The sequence below is a fragment of the Cyprinus carpio genome, chromosome A1 (genome assembly GCF_018340385.1).
Source record: "Cyprinus carpio isolate SPL01 chromosome A1, ASM1834038v1, whole genome shotgun sequence".
NCBI lineage: Eukaryota > Metazoa > Chordata > Actinopteri > Cypriniformes > Cyprinidae > Cyprinus > Cyprinus carpio.
This window is the reverse complement of record NC_056572.1, coordinates 35,393,471-35,414,632: the sequence shown is the minus strand read 5'-3', so window position 1 is coordinate 35,414,632 and position 21,162 is coordinate 35,393,471. Positions and strand designations below refer to the sequence as shown.

General features: G+C 34.6%; 1 protein-coding gene across 1 annotated transcript in view; it reads right to left on the bottom strand.

The window, feature by feature from the left end:
• LOC109052108 (complement C3-like) overlaps window positions 1–21,162 on the bottom strand; it is an 88,736-nt gene that overhangs the window by 801 nt on the left and 66,773 nt on the right. Inside the window, exons 27-40 of the mRNA XM_042764242.1 lie at window positions 18,905–19,000; window positions 16,134–16,290; window positions 15,613–15,776; window positions 14,650–14,808; window positions 14,011–14,070; window positions 13,837–13,927; window positions 13,452–13,497; window positions 12,943–13,033; window positions 12,764–12,853; window positions 8,771–8,876; window positions 8,113–8,202; window positions 6,692–6,772; window positions 441–524; window positions 155–290 (exon numbers count right to left, since the gene is read on the bottom strand). Of these exons, the coding sequence (XP_042620176.1) occupies window positions 155–290; window positions 441–524; window positions 6,692–6,772; window positions 8,113–8,202; window positions 8,771–8,876; window positions 12,764–12,853; window positions 12,943–13,033; window positions 13,452–13,497; window positions 13,837–13,927; window positions 14,011–14,070; window positions 14,650–14,808; window positions 15,613–15,776; window positions 16,134–16,290; window positions 18,905–19,000 (1,451 nt within the window). The remainder of the gene's footprint in view (window positions 1–154; window positions 291–440; window positions 525–6,691; window positions 6,773–8,112; window positions 8,203–8,770; window positions 8,877–12,763; window positions 12,854–12,942; window positions 13,034–13,451; window positions 13,498–13,836; window positions 13,928–14,010; window positions 14,071–14,649; window positions 14,809–15,612; window positions 15,777–16,133; window positions 16,291–18,904; window positions 19,001–21,162) is intronic.

Genomic DNA, 21,162 nt, shown 5'->3' with positions numbered 1-21,162 from the left:
ATCATAGAGGATTTGTGTTGTGTATCTTATTTTAATCAAGTGTCTATTCTAGGTTACTAAAAATGCACTATGATAGAATATAACCGTCACAACACTGAGCCACAAAAAACACTCTACATAAATCCTGCTATTTCCAGACACAGTGGACACCTACCTTCCCCCGAGCTTTGGCAGGTCAACAGATCTCCCCATGATGAGGTATGACTTGCCTTTCACCAATCCTAAATATTCTCTGCAACTTGGACGAGCCAAAAATTGTCTCACTTTGTTCAGAACATTATCATCGGTGCCTACAGGACAGAACAGCATTTAGGAAACAATTCTACTGCAGTGCAGTTTAGTCTTCTGTAGAGCATTAATAGAGAAGGACAAATGCATCTAACAGGAATGAAATATTTCAAATGCATTTCATGATCAGCGGAGGGAATACTGAACCATACCTTCTTTCAGCACCTGCTCCACTTTCATGTCATAGATGTCAGAGTCCTGTTTCAGATCCATCCCCACCACTGTGGCTTTATAAACTGTCAAACACATTATATTGTTATCTCCATGTAGAACTATAAGGCTCAGGCCAAAATTTATTTATTTATTTATTTATTGCATTAATACAAGGGTTAAAGAAATAGTTGTCACAAAAATTATCATGATTTTCTCATTCATGTTGTTTCAGTCCTGTATGACTTACTTTTTTCTAAGATATTTCCCATAAAAAAGGACATTTTAAAACAAAATTTTCTTAAAAAAGGTGTGATTTCACCTTTAAAATCTAATACACTTTTCGATAAAATAATAAGAAATAAAAAGATTTGTAATTATTTTAAGTTTTTTAGCTGTTAATACATAGCAATTTTATGTTTTAAACATTGTAATACATGCAAATTGTATGTTTCAGCATCAGTCAAAACATACAAAATTGTAGGTTTTGTGCTTGTAAATAATACGTACTAATACCTAGATATAAAGAGTGAGACCAGGCTGCTAACTCAGCTGCAGCACTTCTTTAGTTAAAGGCTGAAGTGATTTGGTTCAAAAACATTTTTTGTTATGCTAGTTGAAAGTCTCTTCACATCCCGATAGCAGTCACTAAGTTAAGTGGTCTGAATGTATTTGTGTATTTATATTGTCTGAAAAATTTATACAGACATTTAAATTTATTTTTTTTTAATCTTTTATTGAAGGTAACATTGGGTACAAACGTGTAAAACCATTAATATATAATCAAACATTTATACAGACATACAAAAAAAAAAAAAAAGAACAAAACAAACAAACAAACAAAAAAAACATACATACTAAATAGAGGTGGGAAAATAAGAATATTAAGAGGATTCAGGAAATAGGTCATAATATTTATACAAAAGTTTTCCATTCTTCTTATTCTTTACAAGATTTAAGAAGCATATTAAGTTCCAAAATATAATGTTTAAAACATAAGGAAGACTTATTAAATTTCTGCTTGTGTATAAAGAACTTAGCATATAAGATTATAAAATTTAATACAAACTCCAGGGTGCCATCTTGTGGGAAACAAAAGTAACAGATAATATCTTTCAGGGTGAATGAGTGAGTTATATTTTGAGATTGGAGAAAGTGAGTACCCAAATCTTCCCAAAACCTTTTGGTAACTGGACAATTAAAAAATAAATGAGGAATGGTTTCAGTGTCCTGTTTACAAAAGCTGCAGCATGTGTCAATGTCTAGAAACTTAGCAACAAAACAATTTGTAGGGTACATGTTATGTAAAAGTTTAAAGTGGACCTCTTTAGCTTTATTAGAGATACAGTATTTGTGAGGAATCAACCATGTTTTTTTTCCAATTTATTTCACTTATTAAGGAATTCCAATAAAAACATCCCCCTTGGAGCAATGGATTTACTCTTTTGCAAATGTTGGCGAATATGCTTATTGTTACATTTTTTATCAGACAGTTCTACACCATCCAACATAAGTGAAAGCTGTCTGATATCTTTGTTTCCATAGCTCAGATGATTTTTAATTAATTGTCTAATTCCGATAGGGATGGCATCAGTGATAGATTTAAAATCTTTAAAAAGGTATTGGGAAATCATGAGCTTCCATAAGAGAGCATGGTGCCAGAATCATCAAATAAGCAGAGTACATGGTTAATTTCTCTATCGAACCACTTAGGGAAAGAATACTGATTTATTCCTAATAAGAATGTCGCTGTTGCTCCCAAAGGAGAGATTTGTGCGGTGAGAAGTTGTGATTGAAGGATAATTTCCCCAGGCCAAGAGGGACTGTTGATGGAAGTTTGATAGGTAGTTTTATTTGGTAGAAAATTACACTTTAGAAGAAACGAGAGCCCACCCAGCTTATTAAAAATAATGTTCGGAATAAAGACAAAAATAGAATCAGGATTTCGAATGCACCTTTTTAACCAATTAATTTTGAATGTGTTGACCACATCTATAAAATCCAAAATCTCTAGACCTCCCTTTTCTTTAGGGTTAGAGATAACATTCTTTTTAAGCCTATGAGACTTGTTCTTCCAAATGAAATCTAAAAAAGTCTTGTTTGACTTGATTAGCAGTTGAGTCCTTTACAAATAGAGACAAAGAAGGGTAAACAAAGCGAGAAAGGCCTTCTGCCTTGGAGAGTAATATTCTACCTAAGACGGACAAGTCTCTTTGTAGCCAGCAGTTGAATATTAATTTGGTTTTCTGTATCCTATTCGAAAAATTTAAGTTCTGTCTAACTATAATATTTTTACATACATGTATACCTAAATATTTTACATTCCGTTTAACTGGAATGTTATCAATAGCAGAGTCACTACAACAATGAAGTGGCAACAGCTCACACTTGGATCGATTAAGCCTTAAACCAGACGCATAAGAGATTTCTCCACCAGTTCAAGTCTGTGGAAGGTGTAGGACCATACAATGTTTTTGTCATATCACTCATTCTGAGGACTATGATATGCTGCCCTACCTGCCTGTCAACGTATTTAAAACCTCCGCCATCCCCTGTTTGAGCAGACATGATACGTCATCAGCTCGGTCCGTTGCGCTTTTTGCAGACCAAGCGAGAATGGAAGGCTTTTTTTATTGTTATAGTATGTGCTTTGTACTGTAATGCTTTCTTACTGGTGAATGAGACATGAGGGTCAGGGTATATTCTGGCAAACTGTTTACCAATCACGTTTCGCAATCAGCAAAGCAAACTGGTAAACGCCACTACCAACAAGCGATGGGTAACTCGCAAAGCACAATCCTCTGTGTTTTCCAGCGCGATACCATAGAAAGTACGAGGTTTGAGAATTAGAAGGCGGGGCAACAGTTAAAACATTTCAAAGTTAAAGTTCATGCAAACAGATAATAATAGACAAGTTTCAGTCAAATATTTATTCTTTTCTTTTTAGTAATTCTGTTTGTTAACAGCAGGTGTTCATCACTAATGCTCAATTATCACTCAATTAATCACTTAATTATTTAATTGCAATGTATATCTTCTTTCAGTGAACTCAACTGAATTAAGTTCAGAGTAATCATAACTGTTAGTTTTAAAACATAAATGTAATAATACAATCTTACTCAATCAAACGATTTGAGTTAACATAACTTGTCAGGTTTTTAAGGATATCTGTTTACTCAAACGGTTTGAGTTAAGTTACTTGTCGGGTTTTACAGTGTATATATTAGAAAAACAAGCAGTTAGAAAACGAATGAAGATTGCAAGTGACAGAGGGTCAAGTGTTGTTTTTTTTTAAATAAAAAATAAATAAAAAGATAAAATATAATTAGAATAGAGAGTGCTAGAGTTTGAGGGACAAATAAAGATGGAAGAGATGTGTTTTAGATGTTTCTAAAAATGGAAAAATATATGCATGTAAAATATATTTTGCTTTGCAATATAACAATTTTAAAGGTAACAATGTAATTAAAAAGGCAGTGGTTGACACTGTAAATGTTTGTAATTTTAGAATAGAACACCTTTATTGCACAGCTGTACTTTGAAATTTAAGATCTAGTAGCAATACACACTTACAAACAGTTCTAGTGCACATGTAAACATATGCACAGAATTACGAAGTTACATATTTACATTATTTTTACAGTTGCATTGCAATCTGTACAAATAAAACAAATTAAATTATTCCTTGTGTTATGTCTAATCCTTAGCATCAGCTAATCCACTGCTTCGTATCGTTCTTCATTTCTTTATCCCCGCGATGAATACGCGGAAGTGACCACATATTGAATAGCCTACAGTATTCTAATGTTCCAGATATAATTGTTTGTGCTCTGCTTTAACACTGGGTTTTGTTATAGGCCTAAATAAATATTTGACTGAAACTAGTCTATTAATATCTGTTTGCATGAACTTTAAATTTGAAATGTTTTAACTGTTGCCCCGCCTTCTAATTCTCAAACCTCATACTTTCTATGGTACCGTGCTGGGAAAACGAGAAGCACCCGGCTGCAGCCTGCAGATCGAGGCGGGGCTGCACCTCCACGTGTCGCCCCGCCCCTTACCTACTCTGATTGGTTCGATCGTCTTTCATAGACATACATGATAGGAAATGTGTGCGTAGTTGGTGTAGGACGGAGTAAGTTGTTTAAAAAGCTAAAAACGCTGTGCAGTTTTACAAAGCCTTCATTATAATGCACAGAAGAAAAAAATAAAACATTAACCTGTAACTCGCAATGTCCCTGAAATGATTGTTTTGTTAAATTAAACTGATCTTTAGGCTAACAGACGAACAACCATTTAATAAATGAATTGGGTTTATTATCCACAGTGGGAGGATCAGGTCTTCAGATAGAAGAATGAATTATGAATTAAATAATTTTAGTAAATTTGATTATTTCATATCATCAGAGTATGAGAAAGTATTGTTTTAATTTATACTGCATGACAAGACAATTATTGTTACGTATAATTATCTGCAACAGGCTAATGTGTCTACTGTGTGCCATTTCAATTTTTATGAAACTTTAATTTTCTTTACTACATTGCAAAGCATAGACTTTTCCTCTCCTTTATTTCAGGAAAATATGCTGCTCCTCATTATTTTAAAGTGAAGAAATCGAGAAACTTTTATTTCTACTGGCCAGTGATGATTCTGAAAGGACATACTTACGTAATCTGTTGCTATTAATGAAAACAATTTCATGCCCATCGAGTTCTTATTTTAGTGCAGTTGTCCCACAGCCACTGCATTCAAATATTGAAATAAACTTTATAAAGTATCATCTATTTATATTAAATTAATATATTAAATTGGTATCTTCTCCGATACCCATTTTGTGACCATTATTGAGCCGATTCTTTTAAATTAATGCATTAAAAGTTTTTTTTTTTTTTTTTTTAATGACCAAACTCAGTAAACACATTACTAATAAAGTATTCTATTTACAGACAAGCAGATGAGTCCAGAATAAGAATGCAATGCATTTAATTACATGTTATTGGCCTAAAAGGAAAACTCTTAACGTGGCATAATGCATTAAAACGTGTTTTAAAAAGACCAAACTCAATAAACATTTTAATAAAGCATTCTATTTACAGACAAGCAGGTTATGGGAGGAAAATGCTTAACGCATAATTAAATGTGTTGCGTTTGTATTCTGGGCTCATATCTGCTTGTATGTTAATAGAATTCTTTATTAATAGTTTGTTTACTGAGTTTGGTCTTTTAAAAACACCGTTTTAATGCATAAAGCCACACACTTTCACGTTAAGCGTTTTAGAATGTCCCAATGATTAATTTGTGAATTCGACTGGTCCAGATTAAACTTGCAGCAGCTAACATCTCGTGATTCAATAAATCAGACATAGTGAGTCAAGTTAACAACAAACAACTGTGCTTTATATTGAAGACTTTGTAAAACTTAGCTTTTTAAACAACATACTCCGTCCTACACCAACTACGCACACATTTCTTATCATGCATGTCTATGAAAGACGATCAAACCAATCAGAGTAGGTAAGGGGCGGGGCGACACGTGCAGCCCCGCCCCAGATGCAGCCCCACCTCGATCTGCAGGCTGCAGCCGGGTGTACTTGGGGAAAACACGGAGGAACATTGTGCTTTGCGAGTTACCCATCGCATGTTGGTAGTGGCTATTAAACAGTTTGCCAAAATTGGCAAACCCTTCACCAATGCCATCTCTCTTCGTGTCACTGGTTAGTCTCTTATCTGCCTGTGCATGTTCATGTGTTAAGGAGGAGACATGGCTTTGCAGAGTGATTATGCAGGGAAGGTGGGATCTTATGCTTTCAATTTGCTTGGTATTGATAGCCTCTCCAAAATCCCTACCCTACCTTTAACAGCTAATTAGAGAGGAAGATCTTCAGTGAAGAACTTAAATGTGGGTCTTTTCATCACATTTGGCTTCAGGAGACTTTGCACCTGTCAGATTAAATGATCTACTTGTGATCCATTGTGTTTTCCATTTTTGGAGCTTAACATGGTCACTATTAAAAGAGTGTCAGATTACATCACATCTGTTCTGGTAAACTGTTTTGTAAGCAAAAGTGTCCTGACTTTTTTTGTAATTTGTCTGAGATTTATATTTTGTGGTTGTATATATGATTTTTGTTATTTTTTGGGAAGTGCAAGCATTATACAATTGATTTGCAAGCATTATTACAATTATACAACAAATAATGAATCTTAATTTCACGAAGTACTGTATAACAGTTATGAATTGAATGCATTTACCATAATCCATGCCTCCTTCACAGGCTTTATTTAAACGCTCCTCTTCTCTGGTTTTGTTTTTCTTCTGGAAAGTGCAGTTTTCTGTGTTCAGAAAAGTTAATGTCACACACACGTACACACTTGTAATCACCCCCCCCCCCCCCCCACACACACACACACCCCCCAATTCAGACAAGAATAAAAATAAGTAAATGTTAAATTTTTTTCCATGTAAAGAGCCCATTCTCATGAAACAGGTTCTGCAATGCTCTTTTGAAGCAAGAGTTTGATGAACTATGCAGACGCACTCAAACTTTCACAAAGCAAAGCAGTAATAAGAAGGAAGTATAAATGCTGTTTTCTCTATATCCTATAGAGAAAACGATTATTCCAGCTAGGGCTTTATTGATTAATTTAAATTTAATGTTTTGCCACGATTTTATAAACCCAGGAATCACAATTTTGAATAGAAATATTACCAAACTTTAGAATTAGACACTTTGCCAAAATGCCAATGATAAAAGCAAAGAGAAAAGAATGATCCAACTGCATGTTGGCGCACGTGATTAAATGCTCACATGTGACGCACTCTATGAAGGATCATTAGTAGAACATATCACTAAGTGCCATTCACATAGAATGTGCTTTTGTGTTGACAAAGATGCGACACCGGCAGTGAAATAGGAAAAAAAAAAAATGCAGGAAGATGGGAGCTGAACTTCTTTTAACTTGAGTGCCGTGTTTTTAGAATGGCGTTTCATGCATGAGATGCGAGCACAACAGTCAAACGTGTCCATGTTTACATAGAAAAAACTATGGAAAAGCAGTGGAATCAAATAAAAACCTGCAAAGAACTACTACTGTATGTCGGATATTTCATGTTTGCATCATGGTGACAGGCTGAAAACTGCTGTTCATTGTTTTTAAGAACATTTATAGATAATACTAGTCTACTGGTGTTATACCTTCAGTCATTTTGAATTTGAATTACCTTGAATTTTGAGATTTATTTAAAAACATTTTCCATGTATTATTTCTGATTATTTCTAATATGTATAAGACAAGTTTGCACAAGATGTAGTTGTAGTTCAAGCATCTTTTTTTTTTTTTTTTTGCAAAGATTTTTAACAAGTGATTTGTTTAACATTTACATCATGTTGACAACTTCATGTGTGCTGCATTTGGAATATAATTTTCTTTAACTAGAGTATTAATACAGAACAAGTTACTTGAATCATGTTGTAGATACATTTTCAAGTTAACTAGTTAAAAAATAGTAAAAATCGAGAATCGGTCAAACATTCTGAAAAAATCGAGATTTTTTTTTTTTTTTTTTAGCCACATCGCCCAGCCGTAATTCCAGCTGTTGCATGTGAAGATTTAAATAAGATACCAAAACAGTACAGGAGATGGTCTCTTTACACTATCATTAGTTATGATACCTTCTGCACACAGGCACAGGTCTCCTTTACAGAGTCTGTATATCACACCATCTGTCCTTTCAGGGTGGTAGAACTTTGTACAGCGTGCATCTGAAAAAAAAAAATAAATAAAATAAAAAAGGAGGGAGGTCAACTGATAAAAAAAATGCTATTGTAAATTATTTCATGATATGCAAGTGAATTAATCTCAACAAAAATCATATAACAATATCTCTTGAGAAAAGCCCACAAAGAAGATAACTTGAATACATTTATGTAAGCAAATTAGTAAATCACTGAATGAACATTAAAAGAGTGTCTTTGTGCAGGACTAGGAACAAAAAATACCACAGATTTACTTTAATGAATCGATTCCAAGAAAGAAGAATTGTTATCCTGAATTGCATTTTTTAATACATTTATACTTTCAAAAAAGTAATCGTTAATAGCAGTTGGAACAGGAATCATTCATTTCCTCATGATCCCCTTCCCCAGTTACAGAACCTGTAGCAGCAGCTGCTGTGCTGACTCACAGAAATATTCAAGCTTGAATCGAGTCGATGGTACAGAGATCACTTATTACATAACATATATACATGACTGAATTTGTTCATTTTTCGAAGCATGAATTCTAATCATTAATAGCACTAAATAAACATGTTAATTTGAAAATGCTCACCTGGTGAGTAATATTCATATATTGTGACTGCAGCAGGTTGTAGCTGACTTGCATTATGCATCTGGTGCATGCTGAAGGCAAGTCTTTCTGTCTCTCTGTGAGAAACCTAATGAGACAGATATCAAAGCAATTTTATTATATGATATTAAAAATCATATTGCACACTAAAAACTGCCCACATTAACATTTGCACAAATAATAAGTGACAAATAATGCCAAATACAGTAAAAATACAATTTTTACAAACCTTTACAACTTTAACCAATCTGTATCTGGATTTATACTGCAAAGGCAGTAGCCACTTTTCCACTATCGGGCCAGTGCGAGCCAGTGCTTAAAACGGGCCGGGCGGGGCTAATAACCTCAGACCTGTAGCACTGAGGCCAGAAGATCTGCTGCGCTTCACTAAAACCCACCCTTTACACGCCTCTCAGGAACAACGTCACGCAACCCCATCATTTCACCAGCAAAGACAAATTATCAGAAAACTAATAAGAAATAACTCACTGGAACTAACGTGATCACAAAACAAACATGATAGATGATGAAGCATCGATGTTTTACTATAATAAGTGATCCATTAATCATAATGAATTAATTTATCAGGATTAAAAATTAGTCACACAGAAATAAAGCGTTATGAACATAGCCTGCTTATTCAGTCGAGTCTGTTTCTGTTTATTTGTAGTCACAGTAGCCTATATACATCACATTTAGAATGAATGACCATTTCTATATTTTATAAAAGCTCCCGAACAAAAAACATTGTTATATTTTAATGACATTGGCTACGTGGAGCTAAACTCTCGAGACGAGACTTATGACATATAAAATATGTTAATAAATAAATACACGATTGTGATAGAGAATAAGAAGCTGACGTCTGATTTCTTCAAGCGGTCACATTTACCATGTTTACTATGGTAACATTGATGCCTACACTGTAAAACCTGACAAGTCACAGTAACTCAAACCGTTTGAGTAAACAGATTGCCTTTACTTAAACCATGTAAGTATTAAAACTTTGCAATTATGTAATCAAGTGATTAATTAAGTGCTGATTGAGCTTTTAGTGATGAACAGCTGCTGTTAACAAAACAGCATCACCAGTTCCACTTATTAATAACCAGACTGACTTTATTTCTGTCAGACGTCTACAGAAGATCTGATTGAGAATTAACTAAGGTTTAGATGTTGATTTATTGTTTCATTTGAAGTAACCATGTTAGAGATCAGTGTTTGCTTTAGTTGGGGTCTTGACCCTTGACTTCTGTCATAGATATATTTTTTTTTTTTTTTGGACGTTGTAACCATGTGTTTTTGAAACATGTTTGTTATAACTCATAAAGCCCAGACAAATCTGAGTAAATAGGTGTTTTATAGTTAGTTCAGTTGATTATAATGAAAGCCATTAAAAAAGTCAGTGGTTCTTTCATAATCAGTTAATATAAAGGACTTTCCAAACAGTTTGGTCTTCTATGGTGTCAATTAGTCACACACAGACATCAAATCACAACATATGAACCTCAACAATGGTTACGAAAAAAAAAAAAAAAAAAAAAACATGCTGCAATGCATGCTGGGTACTATTGTAGTACAAAACTCATCCATGGCTCCCAGCATGCTCTGCTGCATTGTTTTTTTGTTGTTGTTGTTTTTTTATGGTTACCATTGTTGAGGTTCATATGCTGATTATTGATGTCTGTGTGTGACAAAATGACACCATAGAAAACCAAACTGTTTGGAAAGTTCTTTATATTAACTGATTATTACAGAACCACTGGCTCTTAGAATCACTTTTACTGTAATCAATCCAACTGATTACACAACACCTATTTCATCAGAGATTAGACTCCAAACAGTTCAATAATCAATGATTGTCATCACCAATATACAGTACAACAACAAACATCTAGGTACAAGTAAAATAAAAATAAAATGCTAACCTGAATGCACTGTAAGTTGCTTTGGATAAAAGCAGCTTCGAAGAGTGTGAGTGTGTGTATAACACCTGATGATATTTTCTCTGGGCTTTTGAGTTACAACAAATGATGGTTACAACAGCCAAAGAAAAAAACTAAGATAGAAATCAAGGGTCAAGAGCCCAACTAAAGCAAACACTGATCTCTAACATGGTTACTTTAAATGAAAACATAAATCAACATCTAAACCTTAGTTAATTCTCAATCAGATCTTCTGTAGACGTCTGACAGAAATAAAGTCAGTCTGGTTATTAATAAGTGGAGCAGGTGATGCTGTTTGTGGGGTTGTTTAATCAGATCTTGAGAGATTTTAATGTATTTTATTTCAGTTTATTTTATCTAAGGCTGTGTCTGAAGTCAGTTGTAGTTCTGTGTTTCTCTTTTCTTCAGTAATTCTGTTTGTTAACAGCAGCTGTTCATCACTAATTCACAATTATCACTCAGTTAATCACTTAATTACTTAATTGCAATGTATATCTTCTTTCAGTGAACTAAACTGAATCAAGTTCAGAGTACTCACAACTATTAGTTTTAAAACTTAAATGGTTTAAGGCAATCGGTTTCCTCAAACGGTTTTGAGTTAACATAACTTGTCAGGTTTTAGTGAGGCTGTGTCTGAAGTCAGTTGTAGTTCCTTTCTCTCTTTTTTTTTCAGTAATTCTTTTTGTTAACAGCAGGTGTTCATCACTAATTCACAATTATCACTCAATTAATCACTTAATTACTTAATTGCAATCTATATCTTCTTTCAGTGAACTCAACTGAATTAAGTTCAGAGTACTCACAACTATTAGTTTTAAAACTTAAATGGTTTAAAGCAATCGGTTTTCTCAAACGGTTTGAGTAAACCCAACTTGTCAAGGTTTTTAAGGATATCTGTTTACTCAAACGGTTTGAGTTACTGTGACTTGTCAGGTTTTACAGTGTAGCGTGCGTAGTCTTTTGCATCACTTATAAATATTTCTGCCTTGTATGGTGATTATAATCCACATCGGATCAAGTTATTTCAAACACTCTCTGCTGACTGAAAGTGAGTTTTGAGCTCAGCTTATTTTAAAAAAGTTTTGAATGCTGGTGTTATGTTAGCTTTATGAAATTATCCGCGGTGCCAACACTCTCCGGACGCGGATAAACTCCGCCTTTGATCATAACCACTCCTCTAGCCCCCGCTGGCCTGCTTTGCCCCAAGGTTAAAAAAAAAACAGGCCATTGGCCCCGAGGAAGCACCAACGAGGCACGATCAAGCACCGGAAGTGACAATGGAAACGCGACTGGTCCTGGCACGCACTAGCACGCCCGCTTTTGGCCCGACAGTGGAAACACGGCTAGTGTTCTGTTTTGTATAGCTAAAAGTCGTAATTTGCATTTTATCCTTTCCTCTTTAAAATGTAATGTGAAATATGATTATGATATGCGTTCTGTAATGCACACAAAAAGTGACTTTGCAGTGACGGAAGCACATGGTGTTTGCATTTGTTCTCCTTCATGGATGTGTAGCGGTGTCACTCCATCATTTCTGTGTGTGTTATTCATTATAGCTGAGTTTTATTTGACAAATAATGTAAGAGAGAGCCACTCGTGTCATCATACTTTTTTCATTTCCTATGAAAGGGTTTTGTGGGTTTGGTTTACGCCATTGTGGATGTGCTATAGAATCACCTCTTAAGTTTTTTTTGTGTTTTCTGCATTGAAATTCGGACAAATTATATAACAAAATCAATTTTCATAGTCCTGCTTTGATTTCTGTGGGTGATTTTTCCCCAATCATTTCAGTGTGGGGTTTCCAGAGTTTTACTTTTTTCACATTAACATACAGTACAACCAGATACCATGCCAGTGGTTTTTTTTTTTTTTTTTTTTTTTTTTTGAGCTAACAAATGTCGACAAAATCACAAATAACTCATACTTTGATAGTAAGTAAAACACATGGTTTCCATATCATATCATATCATATCATATCTAAAACTTTTTTAAATTATCCGGCACCACAGTTTGCTGACATATACAGTACCTTATTTAAGTAGAGAATGAGGGATCCTCGCTCTGAAAGAACTTTATTCTTTTCATATTTCTGAATGTATCTCTCCTTCCCTGAAGACAACTGAGGACAAGAAAATAAGAAAACAAAAACCTCAATACATGACATGATCAAAATGCTTTATGTCCTGCATCAGTTTATCATCACAATACCTGTTTAAGATCAGTTTCTTCAACTTCAAATCCAGTTGGTAAACCAATGTCCAGAATAGTCATGGTGGCATCGGTTTTATCATTTTTGTAGCTATGAAGATGGAGATCAAGAGAAAATTGTATTAACATAATTGCATAAATTGAATTGCGTTTAAAGCTGTTTTCACACTAGAGCTTTTGGTGTGAACCCGAGTCAGAATTATTATATTGTAGTAACACAGAGCTGCTGGTCTCTGAATAAACCCGTCTCTGTATTTGTAAAATGGCTTTCATCCATGTCTCTGTCAGATTCATTATCTAATCACAATAGTAACCAGCTGTCACTAGTACTCGCATTTGTGATGCAAACACACCGCCAATGTGAGAAAAGTGAGGCAGGATCGAACTCGGGCTCCAACCAAGTAAACAAAGCAAGCATGAGCACATGCTGATAAATTACAAATAAATAATTTACTGACAAAAAAAAAAAAAAAAAAAAAAAACAAGTATTAGGATATTGGTTCACATACAAGAAATCCATAGTGAAGATGTAACTTGCAATGGCTCCTTGTTTTGCTAAAGGGAAACAGAATATATGATATACTATATTAAAATAAGGGGTTGGGTATAAATATGGTTTTGCACACTTAAAAATAACCATTGGTCATTTTAAACCGGAAACATGTTGCTTCACATTCACACTGCTCATAATTTACCCAGGGTTAACAATTCATCTGTACGCATTCTTAAACTGACATTTTACATTCCTAAATATTCTAATTTGAAGTGTCAGTGTCATTTATTGCCATTACCCGGGGTTAAATATGGGGTATAGAGCATAACCTGGAGTTAATTGCAGTGTGAAAAATGTCATGTATGGAAAGTGCCACAGAACGAGCATGAACTCAATCTTACCTTCATTGTCTTTCTCCATTTTAACAGTCAGATCAAAGAAAGTACAGTGAGATTTCTTCTCAACAGGTCTGGCGTAGTACAGCGTCAGAACCTGAAAACAGCAGCACGTCTCAGATTAGATGTTCACACGCTTTAATCTTGCTGGTGACTGTATAAACGCTCATGGACACTCACTGAGAGAGTGGCTGTTCCAGTTCCTCTAGCAGTTACATTGAACTCCTTGTTTATGTCCACCTGTTGAGTGAATGCAGACGTACTCGAGTCATCAGAATCAAATCCATGATGTAATACAAATACCTGAATTTACTAAACATGATGGCGAACAACAAAACTCATTATAAAACAAAAGGATTTCAATTGAAGTATGGCCCTAGAACCATTTTAACAGTCTAACATTGTTACTGTACAAAGCACAGTTAACTATTTCTATAAAAATATTATTGCACTACTGATATTTTGCATAGAATACATTGTTTAACAATACTATTGTATACTCAACCAACTGTATTTATTACCACTGTTCTTACATTGCTGCTGTTCATAATGTACATATAATCCTACATTGCATTCCTATTTATATTTTGTACATACTCTGCTTAATACTGTATATATTAACTCCACTGTACATTCTGTAAATCATAGCTTCACTTACTCTGCACTTATATGTATACACTATATTCTTGCACTTCTGGTTAAATGATAACTGCATTTAATTAGCTCTGTACTTGTACTCTGCATAATGACAATAAAGTTGAATCTAATCTAATCTAAAAAAATCTAAATTTTGAATGATTTTAATGTGTTACTGCTCACCCTGTCGGATCGTGTAAGATGTGCATTATCTCTTTTGATAGTATATTTGTCAGGTCTGCGTCTTCCTTCCACAGACAGCTCCACGTCCAGATTGAAGGTTTGTCGGTCCTTCACCTGCGTGCGATACTCTGCCACAGCCTGGAACACCATGATGGTCGCCTAGAAAAGACAGAAAAGCATTCACAGACGAGACTCCAGGCAGTAACTAAACTGTAATGATGTGAGAAACACAGCTTTCGGAACCTTTGAATAAACTGAATCCATTGCTTTGCATCACTGTTTTGACGTGCTGGAAACACCACACTGGTGATGCCTGCTATAGTCATTACAGTTTAAAAGCAATTCAAGCTTGCATTAAAAACACCTTTTACAAACCAATAGCAAATGTTTTATTGAAAGTGTAGACTAAGAAATGCAATTAAGAAATCAGGTTCTACCATTAAATATTATGTGTTTGTATAATGCTATTTTATTCATTTGAAGTTCTTGTTTTGTTTGTTTTAAATCTTGGTTAATCAGGCCAAGATTGTTTTTTTTTTTGTTTGTTTGTTTGCTTGTTTTTTATTATACAAATGTATTAAAGGAGAAATGAAATATAACTACAGTAATTTTTGCTAGTAATTAAGCTATAGCAACTTATAATAAATGTGTTTAGGCTATTGGTTTTCATAACAAATACCACTGAAACCATATAGTTACTTTCCACAATGGTAGCGAGGTACAATGCATTGTAGTTAAAATGCATGGTTTACCTGCCATTAACATGGTTCAATTTAGTAAGAGTAGAATCTTAACTCAGTCAGAATATTTAGATTTTACCCTATAAAAATTAGGTATTAACAATATTTACAGATGATTTTTTTTTTTTACATTAATGAAAGCTCAAGCTGCAGCTACTGTCAAATGCTGGTTCCACCATCTGTACAACTATTATCACAGTCAAATGATGAGGTGTTAGTGTACCTGTGTGGTGCCATAAGCACCATAGTGAGTCTGTTGTCTGGACAGCCAGTGCACTGCTTCTCCTGCTTTATCAAAGTCTTTTGCCTTCACAAGCGCCAGCACAGCATAAGCCGTCGCCTCTAGTGAGTGATGATGCTGTTCAGGGACAGTCCAGGACCTACCGGCTGTTTCAAACACAACACAAGATTATTAAAAGATGAAGCCCCATTCACATATGCTGATCCCGACCACTGAACTTGATGCTTTGGCTTCTTTAGGAGCTATTTATGCTGCTGTTATGCCACAAACAGGCAGCTGTAATTACAAGATTCATAATTTCCACTCTGGTTTAATTTATTGTTCTAGTTTTAAAACTTAAATGGTTTAAGGCAAACAGTTTCCTCAAATGGTCTGAGTAAACCTAACTTGTCAGGTTTTTAAGGATATCTGTTTACTCAAACGGTTTGAGTTAAGTTGCTTGTCGGGTTTTACAGTGTATGTTGTATGAAGCTCAACACATTTTTGATGTTGGTGTGACTGACCTTCTCGTTGGGTAGAGTGTTTCATCAAGATGTCTTTATTGAGTTTGTCAGCATTGGCCATGGCGTAGGAGGTCATGGCAACAGCGTAAGGATTGGTCAGTTGTGGAAGTCGACCTTCCAAGAAGACAACAGCCTTCCTTATACTTTCATGCAGACTCTATAAAAGTGTGGGTATGGTGGTAAATCCAAGAGGAAGAGAGTAAAAAAGCAACTGTCAGTTATTAATAGTTCTGTTTGATATGCTCCATAGTCATATATTGTCCTATCATCTATCACCTGCAATAGTTAATGTGTTTGATTAATGCATTTATTCACTTATTAACTCATTCAATTATTTACTTAATTTTGAGGATCAAATTAGGTTCTTTTTCTATCATTTTACAAGCAAAGATGGAGTGGGTAATGAAGAACAATGTCACATTGCACACTGTAAAACCTGACAAGTCACAGTAACTCAAACCGTTTGAGTAAACAGATTGCCTTTACTTAAACCATGTAAGTTTTAAAACTTTGCAATTATGTAATCAAGTGATAAATTAAAGTGCTGATTGAGCTTTAGTGATGAACAGCTGCTGTTAACAAACAGCATCACCAGCTCCACTTATTAATAACCAGACTGACTTTATTTCTGTCAGACGTCTACAGAAGATCTTATTGAGAATTAACTAAGGTTTAGATGTTGATTTATTGTTTCATTTGAAGTAACCATGTTAGAGATCAGTGTTTGCTTTAGTTGGGCTCTTGACCCTTGACTTCTGTCTTAGATTTTTTTTTTTTTTGACATTGTAACCATGTGTTTTTGAAACATGTTTGTTATAACTCAAAAAACCCAGAGCAAATATGATCAGGTATTGGTTTTTATACAGCATATTGGTGATGATAATCATCAATTATGGAGCTGCTCAGAGTTCAAAATCTTACTAAAAAGGTGCTCTATAGTTAATTCAGTTGATTACAATGAAAGCCATTCAAAAAGTGAGTGGTTCTTTTATAATCGATTAATATAAAAGACTTTCTAAACAGTTTGGTTTTCTATGGTGTCAATTAGTCACACACAGACATCAATAATCAGAATATGAACCTCAACAATGGTTACGAAAAAAAATAAAAAATAAAAAAATAAATGCTGCAATGCATGCTGGGTACTATTGTAGTACAAAACTCATCCATGGCTCCCAGCATGCTCTGCTGCATTGTTTTTTTTTTTTTTTTTTTTTTTTTTTTTTAATGGTCACCATTGTTGAGGTTCATATGCTGATTATTGATGTCTGTGTGTGACACCACAGAAAGCCAAGCTGTTTAGAAAGTTCTTTATATAAACTGATTATCACAGAACCACTGTCTCTTAGAATCACTTTTACTGTAATCAATCCAACTAACTACACAACATCTATTTCATCAGAAATTAGACTCCAAACAGTTCAATAATCAATGATTATCATCACCAATATAAAGTATAACAACAAACATCAAGGTACAAGTTAGATAAAAAAAAATGCTAACCTGAGTGCACTGTAAGTTGCTTTGGATAAAAGCAGCTTCTAAGAGTGTGAGTATAACACCTGATGATATTTTCTCTGGGTTTTTGAGTTACAACAAATGGTTACAACAGCCAAAGAAAAAGCTAAGACAGAAATCAAGGGTCAAGAGCCCAACTAAAGCAAACACTGATCTCTAACATGGTTACTTTAAATGAAAACATAAATCAACATCTAAACCTTAGTTAATTCTCAATCAGATCTTCTGTAGACGTCTGACAGAAAAAAAAGTCAGTCTGGTTATTAATAAGTGGAGCTGGTGATGCTGTTTGTGGGGTTGTTTAATCAGATCTTGAGAGATTTAATGTATTTTTCAGTTTATTTTATCTAAGGCTGTGTCTGAAGTCAGTTGTAGTTCTTGTGTTTCTCTTTTCTTCAGTAATTCTGTTTGTTAACAGCAGCTGATCATCACTAATTCACAATTATCACTCAATTAATCACTTAATTATTTAATTGCAATGTATGTCTTCTTTCAGTGAACTCAACTGAATTAAGTTCAGAGTACTCATAACTGTTAGTTTTAAAACTTAAATGGTTTAAGGCAATCGGTTTCCTCAAACGGTCTGAGTTAACATAACTTGTCAGGTTTTAGTGAGGCTGTGTCTGAAGTTAGTTGTAGTTCCTTTCTCTCTTTTCTTCAGTAATTCTGTTTGTTAACAGCAGGTGTTCATTACTAATGCTCAATTATCACTCAATTAATCACTTAATTTCTTAATTGCAATGTATCTTCTCTTTCAGTGAACTCAACTGAATTAAGTTCAGAGTACTCATAACTGTTGAGTTTTAAAACTTAAATGGTTTAAGGCAATCGGTTTCCTCAAACGGTTTGAGTAAACCCAACTTGTCATGTTTTTAAGGATATTTGTTTACACAAAAGGTTTGAGTTACGTTACTTGTCGGGTTTTACAGTGTGTGTATGTGGACCACATATTAATGATAGTGAAAAAAAAATTTGAATAAGCAATATTTCTTGTTAAACATGTTTTAAGTCTGTGTTTGAATCTACTTTTGATTTTTATCTATAACTGATTATTGTGCTGTGTTCGGACCTAAAGACTATTATTAGGCCTATATAATTATATTAATAATACTATCAATAATAATAATTAGTAATTGTTATTAGTGTTATCATAAAAATCATAAAAATGTTTTTAAAACTATTGTTGACGGCACTATCGTCTATCGTTACCACTCTTGTTCTGGTAAACACAATGGTGGAAGAAGTTTACTTACTCCAACTGATTTACCACAGATCTCTTTGCCCTCTTGCATGGCAATTACAACGAAAGCCGTCAGAGAGGCATCGGCATCATTGCCCTGTACGCCACCCTGGAATAAAGCACAAATAAACAGAGAAATTTTAAATTGTGTTTTGCCATCGGCAAATATGGCCCCTTTTACTAGAGTTATTAATGTGGGGAAGTCATGGTCTAGTGGTTAGAGAGTTTGACTCCTAGCCCTAAGGTTGTGGGTTTGAGTCTTGGGCCGGCAATACCACGACTGAGGTGTCCTTGAGCAAGGCACCGAACACCCAACTGCTCCCCGGCGCCGCAGCATAAATGGCTGCCCACTGCTCCGGGTGTGTGTTCACTACTGTGTGTGTGCACTTTGGATGGGTTAAATGCAGAGCATGAATTCTGAGTATGGGTCACCATACTTGGCTGTATGTCACGTCATTTTCACTTTTTAATCAATGGACAAAACCTGAATCCATGCAGGACTTTAAAGTATGGTAATACCTGAAGATAGAGACAATATCTTGCTATGATTCAAAAGTATATAACTGGGCCTGAAAGACATTGTAGTAATATAGTAATTAAAACATAAGCAAAGTTTTATAATAAATTATAATATTCATTATAGGGGCAGTAGTGGCCTAATGGTTAGAGCAGAGTGTTGACCACTAAAAAATCCCACGGCACACCACTAAGCACTGAAATATAGTAAAATTGTACAAACGTGCATTGATTCAAGCACAGGTTATAGGAGGGTTTTTTTCTTTTTTTTTGTAGCTATATAAGTGCTCAGTTTTTTGTGGTTTAATACACTTGGCCAAAATCTCATGATATAAACGATGAAGCACTATGCACAGGATATATAAAACAGTAATTATATATATATATATATATATATATATATATTACAAAAATAATAACAAAATACAATAAATAAAATATTAATTAAAAAAAAAAAACAAAAAAAAAAAAAAAAAAAAAAGAGATTGTTATTGGACTACATCCCACACTCTGTGACTGGCTCCTAGACTTCCTGACTGGCAGACCACAGTCTGTTAGGATTGGAAATAGGACCTCAGACACTGTCATTACAAACATTGGCACCCCACAAGGGTGTGTTCTCAGTCCCATCCTCTACACACTGTTCACACATGACTGTGTTGCCTCCCACAAGGACAACATCATTCTGAAGTTCGCTGATGACGACACTGCAGTGATAGGACGGATCACCAGTGGGGATGAAGCGGCCTACAGGAGGGAGGTGGCCATAAGGACATAGTGTTTTATTTATTTTTTTATTTTTTATTGTGTAAAGAAAACACTGTACTTAAACATCAGTCCTTTATTTACCCTTGCATTGTGAATAAGCAGAGATCTGTCTCTAGACTGAATGGAGGCGGGTGGAGGTTTCTCTGACAGATTGAGGATTCAATGGCATTACCAGGTTTAGTCACAAGCTCTTTTGAATGTTTTTTATTTGTTAAATATTTGTAAAACCCACAAACAAAAAAAGTTGTAAAGTAAACATGACCAATAGCATTGATTTAAAATAATATTAATAACGAAATATGATAGAGATAGAATGTTCTGATACATTTCCACAGTACACCTGACAACCTGTTATTGCACAGTGGTTGGTAAACACTGGGTTAAAGAGTCGGACTTAAAACCCAAAGGTCACAGGTTCAAGTCTCAGTGCCAGCAGGGATTGTTGGTGGGGGGAGTTAATGACCAGCACTCTATTCTACCTTCAATACCATGAATGAGGTGAGGCAAAAAATGCAACAACAACAACAAAAAAAGAATGGCTGCCCACAGAGGTGGATAGTCCAGGGGTCAGAAAGTAGAAGTCCTGCCATATGTTAATTCTACCCATGAACTCAGCAGCTGATTTCACCAGAGGAGGAATCAAGTCATTCCTTCCAAGTCACAAACGAGTTTCAAGTCAAATCCCAAGTCCTCAAAGAGTTAAAGTTAATTAGATAATTAAGTGACTAATTAAATAATGATTGTGCATTAGTGATGAACACCTGTTGCTACACAGCAAAAAATCCAGAGTGAAATTAACTCTGCTGGGAGTACATGTGAGACCACACTCAAGAGTGTGAAAGTGTTAAAACAGGAGTGTTAAATTAACACTGAAGCGGAGTTAAAGTTAATGAAATAATTAAGTGATTAACTGAGTGATGATTGACCATTATTGACGAAACCTGATGTAAACAAGCAGAATCAACAAAGACAAAAATAACAATTTTT